Source organism: Onychostruthus taczanowskii, unplaced genomic scaffold (genome assembly GCF_017590055.1).
Source record: "Onychostruthus taczanowskii isolate IOZ18803 unplaced genomic scaffold, ASM1759005v1 scaffold66, whole genome shotgun sequence".
Lineage (NCBI taxonomy): Eukaryota > Metazoa > Chordata > Aves > Passeriformes > Passeridae > Onychostruthus > Onychostruthus taczanowskii.
This window is the reverse complement of record NW_024504344.1, coordinates 4,081,448-4,094,317: the sequence shown is the minus strand read 5'-3', so window position 1 is coordinate 4,094,317 and position 12,870 is coordinate 4,081,448. Positions and strand designations below refer to the sequence as shown.

The window sequence follows — 12,870 nt, the reverse complement described above, 5'->3', positions numbered from 1 at the left end:
CTTATCCAGGCTTAGATGTTGGTGCTACTTGGCTTTCACTTCACTTCAGTCTTGAAGTCTGGACTCTTTATATCTAAAATAACTGGGTGAAAAAAATTCTTAACATGATCTAAAGTCGATATTCCTTCACTTAACAAACAACTCTGCCTGGTATCTGTTAGGCTGGAGCCCAGAGACCTGGAAAAAGAATTAAAGACATGGTAGCTGTTGCTTTCCTTCAGTCAGCAGGAATTTCTTGATGGGCTAACGTGTTCAGCCCTTGAGTGAAGATGCCATTCACAAAAGTGCCACATTGTCACTAATTGCCTAGTGATGGTAACAATAGCAATAAACTTCCTTCAAAGGAAAAGTTATTTAGCCAAGCAAATGGGTTGCTTATTTTGGAAGCTTTGGAATGCGGGGAGGGTTTTTCAGTTTGGGGTTTGCTTTTTTTTTTTTTAAATGTATTGTTTTGGTTTTTTTCCTTGTGAAATCAAGTCCAATCAGACCTTTCTGACCACCTGGAGGCTGGTTTGACACGTAAACACTGTCAAGAGGGCCCATCAGCACATCCTCCTCCAGTCTGACTGCCTGGATGGCACAGCCAGGAGTCTCTTGTCAGACTGCAAACTGAGCTGGGAAATCTTTCAGCTGGAGCCTTAACTAAACCCTCCCAAGTTATGGGCCTCAGCTGGGACATCTGCAGAAAATGAACACATCTCGAGAACAGTCCCCAAATACCTGAATGTAACAGCTTTAATATCTCTGATCAGTTGAATGTGGCCTGCAAAGTCTCTCATTTGGTTGAGATCCCTAAGTGATCTCAGAGGAGATGTGTACATTTATGGTCTTATTGGTTCCTGATGGGTTGGGAAATCTCTTGGCTGTGTTGCTTTCAGACACTTGATAAGACCCGGAGTAATGTGTCAGTACAGAGCACAGCCCATGAAGGAAGGGCACACTGGGGTGTTCCTGAATCTATTCCACTTCCCAAGCAACTTCCCACCTCTTTGTTCACCTTCAGTATGTGCTCAGCTGTGTTTCTGATAAGTCTAAAAAGCTTTATTGCAAACCACCCCAGTCGCTGAAATTGTATGGTTTTATTATCCTTATGGTGTTATTATCCTAATTGCCTTGTAGGCAACAATTTGAAGGACATGGTCAGTGGATCACTGGCACAGGTTGCCCAGAGAAGCTGTGGCTGCCCCACCCCTGGAGGTGTTCAAGGCCAGGTTGGATGGGTCTCTGATCAGCCTGGTCTAGTGGAAGGTGTCCCATGGCAGAGGGTTAGAATGAGGTGATCTCTAAGGTATCTTCTAAACGAAATAATTCTGTGATTCTGTGGTGTGTTCTGTACCACTCAGCTTTCCCTGTTTATCTGGACTGCAGCAGTGGTGGCCTCCACTGACAGCTCTCTGGACAGGGCTGGACACCCTCAGTCTCCTGTGAGGCACTGCTGGGTGACCTCTGCTGTGACAAAGTTGTTGGAGCCATGTGTGGGCTACTGTGATCGCTGACCGACTCATTTTACTCGAGATAACAAACCACACAAAAACTGCATGAGCTTTTGTGCTTCTCTCCTCCTCCTCCTGCTCTCTGCGAGTGTGATTTTTGTGTCATCCCTTGCATAGGGACTCTCACACTCAGCTCTCGTGCTGGCAGTGCTGGTAAGACAGCCCGTGCTGGTTTACAAGGAGTGATGGGCAACTCTACACTTGCAAATTTCCTAACGCCTAAAGATTTGTCTGCTGTGTTTATTTCTGTGTTTGACCCTCATAATGTGATTGGGCTGGTATAATTACAGTTAATGAGCCAGCTAATTTTGTACAAGAAGCAAGGCTCTTCCTTCCATGAGGTTTATTGCCACCCGTAAGATTCTTCTCACATCAATTTATCCAGAGCAGTTTTTGGGAAGTTAGAACTGCCGTGGTCTCAGTTTCTAATAATGCTGCAATTGAGCAGTAAATGTCAGAAAGGCAGAAGCTGCCCAGGTGGGTGGTTTATTTCTGCTGGGAGGTGCAATTCTCTGCCAGACTGTTTGGGAAATGTGGCTTGAGCATTTTAAGTAAATCAAGTGAGCCATGTAAAGCAAAAGAGGTCAAGCAAGTTGTAAATATCAGCGACCTTACTTGGTAGGTAAAATATATGATCTTTCCAAGACAGCAAGAAGAAATAAAATATATTTATTTCTATGAATCCACACCCTTTCCAACCTTATTATTCTGGTGACAAACTCGGACTGAAACTTCTTTCATCAGCAACAGGGCTTGATAACTCAGCTGTGTAATGGAAAGTGAGTTTTGTTTTAATTACAGACAAAAACAGACTTCTGAAAAATGCTGCAAACAAATGAAATGAAGGGATTTATTCAAGCTGTTTGAATTCACGAGATGGATTTGGAAAAAAAAACAAACTTGGTCTTCTTTTTTTTTAATTTAAAGAAACATATTTTATTTTTCTTTAACTAGGATGTCTTACAAAATTAAAAAAAAAAGTATCGAGTGTAAATCACAAGGAAAACATTGCCCAGAGAAGTTATGGACTCCCCATCCCTGGAAGAGTTCTAGGCCAGGTTGGACAGGGCTTGGAGAAACCTGAAACTGTGGAAGGTGTCCCTGCCCATGGCAGGGGTTGCAACAAGATGATTTTAAGGCCACTTCCAATTCAAATCAGTCCATGATTCTCTGATTCTGTGAAAAGAAAGGGTGTGCTACAGGCAGCTCTCTGGAATTTCCCCTTCAAAGCCATTTGAGCTGCTTTGCCCCGTAAATTACTTTCAGAGATTATTTGGTGAATAAAAAAATCTGACACACCCATAAATTACTTCACAAAAAAAAAGGAAAAAAAAGAAGAAAAAAAAAGCCCAAAAAACCCCACCTCTTGTTGAAATAACTTCCATAAATTACTTCAAAAAAAAAAAAAAAGCCCAAAAACCCCCCACCTCTTGATGAAATAACTTTTTTTTAATCAGAAAAAGAAGGAAATAGGGAAAAATTAATCAGGTCTGTTGTTGTGATACAATGCCCTCATGTATTAAAGGGTTTAAAGGCAGAGCCTTGGATTGATTATCTCAGGCCACCTGAGAACATCATGTGGGAAGTTGTGATACAATGCCCTCATGTATTAAAGGGTTTAAAGGTAGAGCCTTGGATTGATTATCAGGCCACCTGAGAGCATCATGTGGGAATTTGGGAGCCCTTGGATGGGTGACTGAGTGTGCAGTGGTCACTGCACCCTCAGGACACTTTTCATATGCTCACCCTTCTTCTGTGGCAAGCATCAGTAATTTGAGGGCTCTTCTATCTGTAAGAAAGAACAGTAAATTGCTTTGCAGATGCCAAAGTGATAATATTTCTGCACTCTGCCATTCAGCACCGAGCAGGTGATAGGAGGTGCCTCATTCTCTGACAGGACCTGTTGTTTTCCAACAGATACACACAGGAAAAATGTTTGAATTTTAAATCGCTGGGAGATGTATCCTGGCAGGCATGGCAAACCTCTGGCAGGGCAGTACCATTTTTCAGCCCATCCATATGCAGCAGATAGTTGACATTTCCAAGATGCATTTCAAGGACAGCATAAATCATTCAGGAGAAAAAGTGCTGTGAATTTACGATGTTGTTTGGCCGTTGCCCTGTAGCCACTTTTATTCATTCAGACCAAGGGGTTCAGGCTGTTGGCTGGAGAAAACCAACAGGAAGAGCTGGTTATGACATTTTAGGGTACTTTAAATACTCTTTCCAAGGCTGCCTAGAAAATGGTGCTGAGTGGTTGTTCAGTGCCTCAGTCCTTGCCTCTGAGGGCTGTGATGTGTTGTGAGGAAGAATTAGAGTTCTGCTAAAATCAGATGGGAAGGTAAGTTCTATCTGCCTTTTTTGGAAGCAATAACCACAGCTCCTGATGACTCACAGTGCTGAAAATTGTATTTTCTTGCACCAATCTAAGCCAGTGTGACCCATTTATCCTGAATTTAACATATGAGCACGATTATTTTATAAATCTTCTCGTGTGCAGAATTTGTAACTCGATGTTTACATTGAAGTTTGCAAATTACTAACCCTGAGCCATTTTAAACTTTGCTCTGGAAGAATTGTCATCGTTTTCCTTCCCTTTAAAATCCACAGTTCTATCTTCACTAAGCCTGAGGGCCTTTTGTTCATGGAATGACACTTAAAACTTTCCAAGTACATGGCAATTCAAATGGACAAAATTCATTTTCATGCTGAAAGCAATTTCCCTCCAAACTTGGCTTTTAATTAGGAAAGAAACCTCTATGCATTACCAAAATACTCATTTTTTTCTTTTTTTTTTGCCTTCTTCTTACTGTGCCTCTCAGTATGCTATATTGATTATTTTTAGCCAGAAGTTGTCGCCATAAAAGAGGGTTAAGCTTATTAAAGTGCTAAAAATAAAAGCATGCTATGAAAACCTGAAGGGGCCCATTTTGGTTACTGCCAAGTGGGAGCATTTAAAAATTCTCATTCACGAGCTCACTTTGCTGTCTTTCAAGTGGTTTAGCTGAAATTCTGCCTTGTGAAACCAATCCATTGTTGCTGCTGTAAAAATTCAGGTCATGTGAGTGATTCCTTGAAAGATTAGGGCAAAACCCCCACTCCAGCCAGTGTCAATCCAGTAATTTCCCATATAAGACTCCTGTTGGTCATTAGAAGGGCTTGATCTCAGAAACACAGATAAATAGCTGGAATTGAAAGATACCTCTTGGGGTCATTGTTATTTCCATCTCTGCATGATAAATGTGTCATAAAATCATAAAAAATTGAATCTAAAGCCTGGCTAGCTCTGTCATCTTAGCTACTGCTATTGCAAGACTGTGTTTTAGATGAAAAATGATAAATATTTTCCTAATTGTCTGATATATTTGGTTGCAAACACCATCTGCTTTGGTGCAGCCCTATCCCTGAGTTTATCAGAATGTCGACTGCATCCCCTTGGGATTTTTGTTCTCAAATTGCACAATAAATTTGTCACCAGAGTCTGAAGGCAGAAAGCCATTGTGGGATTCAGTGTCTTAGAGAAATTCTGGACCCAGGGCTGGATTATTTCATCTGTTTGGGAACAAACTCACTGTCCCTTCGTGCCAAAGGGAAAGGAAAAGGCAGATCCCTCCAGCAGGTTTTTTCAGCCTATTGAGGACCCTGCCACCCTTGTCTCTCCATCCCCAAGTGAGGTAGGAGCCTGAAAGTGGCCAGGGTGAGGCTCTGAACCACCACTTGTTCAGCAAAGATTCACAAAGAAATGTCTGTCAGTGACATATTCATCATTGACTTATCAACATCATTGAATTATTGATTACTTCTTTGTGATTCGAGCCAAATTCTCTTTCCTCTCCTTGCTTCCCTATGTTAATCAGCAGAAATACCTTGTTAAATTGCTTTACATATTTATGTCTCATTTCTGTAGAGTTTTAGAGCTGGTTTGGTGGGATTTTTTTTGTTTGTCTTAGTTTTTCCCCTGTGCCTCAGGATTACAAGTTGCTTCAAAAAATAGGATTTAAATGGGTGCTTTACTTATTCCAAGGCTGATATTTCCCCCACTGGCAGAAGGAATGAGCAGAAACAGTTCCACCAAGGCCAAGCTCCCTCTGTGACTTGCCATGAACTCACCCAGGACATGGAGCACATCCTTCTACCTGGGAAAGCCTGTGCTGGGAAAAACAGAGATGATATTCTCAAAAGCTCTGCCTGAGGTGTGGTTCTTCCATTCCAGGCAGCACTAAAGGGGTGTGCACAGTGTTTAATTTTATCTAACAAAGGCAAATCTCTCCAGGCCTCCCTGCAGGCAGAGGAAAGCGTTGGGTTCCTCTGGAGGGCCTTTTAAGGGAGCTAAATTAAGCTGCTTCTATGATTTCCTTCTTCCCCAGGAGAAGTGCAGACAGATAAGTCTTGTTTTAGAAGGAGATATTTAATACATTTCTCCTCTGTAGCTCCTCTCTGCCTAAATGATTCATTTTCTGAGGCCAATCAGCCTTTAAGAGATGTTGAGCAGTGAAGGGTGTCTGCACTAAGATCCCAAGGAGCTTTATAAATGACCAAGTTCTGTGACATTGATTAGGCACTTGGGGTTTTGCTCTTTTTCTCTTTTGTTTGTGTTTTTTTTTTTTTTCCCTTTTCTTTGCTTTTCTAAAAATGTATTTTATTTTGAGTTATAAGTGCTTAATTACCTTAACAGACTTTAACACAGTTTCATTTAAAAATGACAAAATGTGAATGCAAGCACTTTCCACAAATTATGTGCAAACCCTCATTTTCTTTGTCCACCACAGAAGTGGCAAGATTAATTCCTGTTCTTTCCTTTAGAACCTTAAAGAAAAAATTACTTGAATCTTTTGTGGCGTGCCTTAATCCAACTCCTTATACTATTTAATTGAAGAATTTCCATTGGTTTTATTAAGGATTAGAGAAATCCCTGGAACTTTATTCTCCAATTTCTACCTGAGGCTGAGTTCTCCGGATTGAGTTCATGCACTCTGTGGTGTATTTTGTGCTCAAAACCACCCATTTAATCAAGAAACAGACCCAGGCACATCCTTTTCCAATGTGAGCAGAAATTATTGGCTGCATATCTCTTGGGGGTCGAGATTTCCAAGATTTCTGCTGGAAAAACAAAACCTTTTTTGCAAATTTTATACCATAGCTGTCTTGCTTTCTAAGCACAGTCAGGAGTCAAAGTTAATATTTAATTTTGATGGAAGTAGGGACCCAGTTGTGATGGGTAGCTGATAATCTTTCTTTTCCATTCTCATTTTGATTCCTTCTGGATCCAGGCTTCCTCCAGTGCCAAACACAGCAGTGTAGGGTGAGATTCTTCTCATTTCATTGCAGATTCCAGCAATTTTTCTCAATCTGAGCCATTTTACAGATCCCCACTGCAGCTTGGAAATGTGGTCCAGGAGTTTGGCTTGTGGTTTGTGTAATCTGATCAACTCCTGGAGAGTGAGTAGAAATTGCACACCATGGATCTGCTCTCAGTGATATTGTCTGAGATGATTTGATCAAGAGCAGACACCTGGGCATGGTCAATAACCCACATGGACCCACGCGAATCTTATCCCTGAGCTCTAATAACGAGATAATATGAGGTGCCAAGTCCCTTCTGTAATTTAATCCAGTAAATTTGTCAGTCTTGAGCCACTTTCTGTTGAATTCCCTGTCATTCTTCCCATTGATTTCAGAAGGAATGGGATAAGAGGCACCTCCATCCTGTCAGCTGTCAGTCACCCTGACTGATGGGTTTGATGTTCATCAAAATGGGTGTTGGTCCTCCTTCCCTGCAGAAATACAGGTCACAAACAAGAGGCTGCTCCTCTCTTTATGCCTATGAGTAAATTACTAAATTGCTGTTGGTGTAAAACCTTTGTTTTTTTGTTCTTATCCTGTAATTATCTTCTTTTAATTTGCAGATAGCATTGAAGCCAACATTGAGGCCTCTTCTTCCAATGTAGAATCAGCCAATGAGCAGTTGGCAAAAGCAAGTCAGCACCAAGTAAGTGGGACGAAAAAAAACCCTACAAATTCTTTCAGTGATAGTATTTACAATAAACAAAACACCTGGCATTAGGTGAAGCATTAGGCACACGGATTTGTGCTACCTGAAAAGATGATAAAGCATATTCTAAGTAGGAACTGAACTTTGTCATATATAAAAATATAGATGGATATATGATTAGATTACCATAGCACAGATAATTTGCTTTAGAGTAGTCATTAAGAAATCTGCATATTAAACAGACATTTCCCAGTAGGAAAGTCAACAATTAGCTACTGTTGTTCTTGGAAAGACACCATAAAAAGCACATCATTTAAGTGCATATGTGCTTCTGTTTGGTGTGTTTCCCTATAATCAGGCAACAGTACTTTAAGAAAACAACTTGAGTTGTCAAACAGCATGATGTGGTTGGTGAATAATGGCTGTGGTGGTGGTGTTCAGCACTTTTCAAAAGCAATTTGAGGGATTTTTTTTGTGAATTGTGTTTTTTTTCTTCATTGGAGCAAGAATAAAACACACACACACACACACACACACACACATGCACAAAAACATTAATCTTTTTGAAAACAGCTTGCCCAGAAAGAACTCTTTGATGGTTATAGTTAGTACTTTCTAGGGAGATGAAGGGGGGTGGGGGAATGAAAAATCAAAAAATTGTTATCAATTGCATTGTGACAGACAGAAGAAAAACCTGCTAGTTTTCTTTTTTTCCTCAAGCATAAATTGGTGATTTTAATGTGTCTGGAGTTTCGACAAAATGTAGCTGAGGTCCCTGAGAGCACATGATGCCTGTTAGTTGTCCTTGGACACAGTGAACTATCAAGTTCTGGGGCAAACCTCCAGACCAGAGGAGAAAGACTCACAGGCATTCCACTCTGATGCAATGGAGTGATGTGTTTGTAAAATTATCTGCAGCTCATTTCCTAGTGAACACATTGTCCCAATTTTTGGTAATAAGAGTGAGTTTTGTAGAACTTTGGTATTGCAGAAAATAAGCACTGTCTTCAGCTACATGTTGGTTTTTAATGTACATATATTTAAGATAATGTGTGTTGCCCTGCATGTAATCCTGCATTCACTTTGAAAATAACTTGTTACATGAAGTCTAAAATGAAACTGGAATGGATTTAATACTTGACCTGACTGTAGAGCTGATTGCAAAGCTGCAAATGAGTTAATGATGACTTTGGCTAAGAAGGTCAAAGAGGAGTCAGGCAGAAAATGAATGCAGCAGAGTGTAAAGGCTCTGCTTTCTTCAGCCAGCAGGAGCTGCTGAAATAGCCTGCCCAGACAGGAGGCCCTTTTTCCCTCAGATATGTTCATCAGGATAAAGATAAAGCCAATTTTAGTGAGACAACCCCTGCCAAGGGCATAAATATGAACTGATTGGTGTACATGAGAAAACAGAGTCTCTCTTGTGCTTGAAACAAGCCCGTAATGACAAATATCACTTACAAAAGTTTGGCTGCTAGAGGAAATGTGCAATCCAGATCTCCTGTGAAGCACAGGGAACTGTTCTGTACCCTACTGGATGTGGATCACCAGAAAAATATGTATAAACCTGCGGAGTCTTTGCTTCTTTATTGCCAGGGTTGGGATTTAATGCAGGAGACAGTATTTCTTGGTCAGACTCAGATGTTTATTAGTTCTTATTTATATTACAGTCTCACAAACCCTGAGTTTTACAGCACTTTAACAAAATGAAAATGGAGACCTATCTCTCTTTCTACAAGACCTTTTAAGGATAAATATCCAGTTAGGAAATGACATCTAAATTATTTTTATTTTTAACCCAATAACCAACCACCCGTTGCCCAAAATGCAGACTTTTTTATCCAATTACACAAAACCACTCAAACCGATGGAGAAGGTGAAGAAGAGGGACCAGTGTCATCCCCAAAAACCTCCACCTTGCTTTATACATATTACTACATTCTAAAACCTTAAACTCTAAGTTTTCCACCCTGTGATATTACACACTCCTGTTCAAACTCTACACCCATAATCTCAATTCTATCATTCAATTTTGGAAGCCTTCTCCACGGCCTCAGGTCAAATGCAGTGTTCTCTTGGGGGTCAGTGCCTGTCAGCACAGAAAGTCTAAAATTCTCAGCATCCAGGGTTCCAACATAAACCCAGATCACTCTCTGTCACCATGAACAGAAAACAAAAAGTGACATTTTTGTCACTTCCACAGCTGGCCAGGGGTTGGTCAGGATGCCTCTTGTGTTGTGTGCCACAAAATCTGCTCTTCTTACACCCAAAGGGACAAGGTCCCCATGGTGGGACAGCAAGGGTCCTGGTGCCACAGCCCTCAGGGATGCTGTGGGGAGGAAGGCTGATGTCCCTTGGGTACATTTGGATAATGCAGTGTGAGTGCAGGTCGTCCTTCCTGGTGTTTTGCCTGGTTTTGGATGCTTTGGAAATATCTGGGATGGGTTTGGGAGAGCGATCAGCCAGATGTCCCTGTGGGTGAGCTGCTTTTAAGGGACCTGCTAGAGCTTTACATGCTCCAAATTCCATCTGTGCTCATCTGTGCTGCTCGGGGACCAAAGGCACAAACTGTTTCTTAAATCTTACAGAGCAGTTTTCCTTCTTATGTTAAACTGCTAATTCATGAGTATGTTTGCTTGTTACTTATGTTACAGTGTGATTATCCTGTAAATGCAGGCTGGCTTACAAACATTTGTTATTTATTGCTGTTTATATGTATATAAACGTGTGTGTGTGTGTGTATGTATGCAGTATTTTTATTAGTCAGTGTAGTGTTTTTATTAGTCTACCAGCAAATGTATACATAAATACAGAAATCAGAAATGTCAACACCACTGAAACATTTGAGTTTAAGACGTTCTGTGGAACTTAATGGAGGGATTTCTGTCAGGAATAATGATTCAGTGGCTGGTTATTTAGCACAATATTTGCATGTAACCCATGCAGTCACTTCAACAATACAACTTGGAGAACCAGTCCCAACGTGCACATTAACATAACAAAGAACCAGTAAATAGTTTTTACTTAGCTACTACAAAAAAAGACATTTTAGGTTCCCTGAAATGATAGAAATGTTAAAAAAAAAGGTAAATATCTTCACGATGAGCTCCTTTGTCTGCATTTTAAATTTGGTAAGGTGCTCCTTCCTCTTGAGATGTGTGTGCTAACAGCAGTTTTTTATTCCTCGGTGAATTCTCATGTGATCTAAACTCTGAAAGATTAGTGGGAGCTGTCAGAGCTTTGGAATATGTGTTTCTATATCTAATCTATCTATATCTATATCTAATCTATATCTATAGCTATATCTATATCATCTATATGTATATCTATCTGCCTATACCTATCTATATCTATATCAGCAGATTACTTTCTTTCATTTTAAATTATAATTGGAAAAGAATTGTTTCTGCTTAAACTTATTTTTACTACAAGTCACAGTTAAGCTGCCTCAGTGCATTATCTGTGGGAACACACAGGGTCACAATGCGGATGAAAGCAATAAGAGTTGAATATTGCTACAAAAAGGAGACCTTTTTTCCATATGGAAACCCTGTTGCTCACAGAAATGTGACAATTTTGACTTTTTTATCTTACTTTCAGTAGAAAATCTGAATTTAAAAAATGACTGAGAGGCAAACAAATATGGCAGGGAGAAGCCAGTAGAAGTTCTCTCCTGCACTGGTCTTACTTCAGTGCCTTTGTTTTCAATGAGGGTCTCATTTCTCTTGGGCCTTGAGCAGGAATGATGATTCCTGCCATTAATACCAACAGCCCAGATTTGCCTCTTAAAATTTACTTTTCCCTGGCCCCAGAGACAATTATTCATCCCACCCATCTCAAAACACCGATTTTAACTTGGGTCAAAGTGCTCCCTGGAAGAGAGGGATTTATTGGACCAGATATGAGTGGGTTTGGTGGTGATGTGTGTTTAGGTGTCTAAACCTCCTTTCTGTGATGCATGAGGAGGAATTGCTTTCAGCACATCTTGTCTCATCTCACAGGAGATGCCTGACACAGGTAGGTCTGCTGGCCGCCTCTTAGGACAAGTTTGTTCTCTCCTTTGGCCGTTAAATTGAGATTATATCAATTGTACTACAAATATTCCATGGGAAATTAATCCCATGCCTATCACCTTTCTCTTTATTGGGAAAAAGGGAATATCTAGACACCCAACCTGCCCTTGGGGTTAGTTTAGGTGTGTTGGAAATCACACTAAAGAGATGGCTGCGTGGAGATCTGCACTTTTACTTTGCTCACTTTGCTCAGAGCTTCTTGCAGGTGAGGAAGGAGAAGAAACCAACACAGACTCCATGGATGCACATTAAACCAGTTGCTCTTTTTTTTTTCATGCAAAGTTTGGCCTAAGTTCAGCTTGGCCTCACTGACTGAAGGACTCTGTGTGCTGACTGCTGAAGCCAATTTGTTTTGGAAGAGCTGCTTGTGTTGCTCTGATTCATGCTGGTTGCTTTCCTTCCCTATATCCTCTGTGGAAGTCAAGCTAATTTGGATTCACTGGCATTGCAAAGGCAAACAGCAGTTCAGTGACCCATTTGTGTAGTCTAAGAACAATGAGGTTTTTTTCCAGTAACGAAGCAATTCCTGGGTCTGGCTTTCATGGTTACACAGAGGGGCACTTTGAAGGCTGGAGCTCTGAGGAAAAAAAGTCTCATAAATCTGTGATATTTGCAGAGCTCTTATTGCCTGGGGACTGCTGGTAAGGGACTGGCTTCGACTTTCGCTCAGATAACTCATTGGTATTTTAACAACAAAAGAAAATTTGAGTTTCAAAAATCACTTTCTCAGAGTCATTGAAATTTTTTGGCATGGTAGCCTCTCAAACCTCTTGTTGCTTATAAATATTGTGACAATGAAGATCATCTCCTCCTCTTCACCGTGGGTATGCTCTAAGACCTTGTCTTTTGCTGCTACTAAATAATTTTAACCTTGGTTTTATATTTAAGAGCAAACTGGCACCATGATTACACTCTGACCTGTGCAGCAGTCATCCAGAAACTGCAAAGCCATGGGGGACCAGCGTGGTTGGATTATCTTGATGCAAATTGAGGCCATTTTCCCTTAACCTGTCACTTTTCACCTGCGATAAGAGACTGACGCCCCCTGGCTACCCCTTCCTTTCAGGGAGCTGTAGAGCATAAGAAGGTCCCCTCTGAGCCTCCTTTTCTTCAGGCTGAGCTCCCCCAGCTCCCTCAGCTGCTCATCATGATACCTCAGGTTTTAGAGTTTATAATTTTTTCAGATTCTGTACTGCTTTATAGTGTAATACTGAGCTTCATATTAGGGGATGGTGAGCTCTCTGCACAGAGCAGGGAGACAAAACAATTCCTTCTCTAGCTGGGGACCAAGGACAAATGATCCAAATTTCAGGCC

General features: G+C 40.8%; 1 protein-coding gene across 1 annotated transcript in view; it reads left to right on the top strand.

Moving 5' to 3' along the window:
• Positions 1–12,870, top strand: part of TSNARE1 (t-SNARE domain containing 1) — a 453,856-nt gene that overhangs the window by 274,472 nt on the left and 166,514 nt on the right. The window contains exon 13 of the mRNA XM_041420840.1: positions 7,400–7,482. Within this exon, the coding sequence (XP_041276774.1) occupies positions 7,400–7,482 (83 nt within the window). The remainder of the gene's footprint in view (positions 1–7,399; positions 7,483–12,870) is intronic.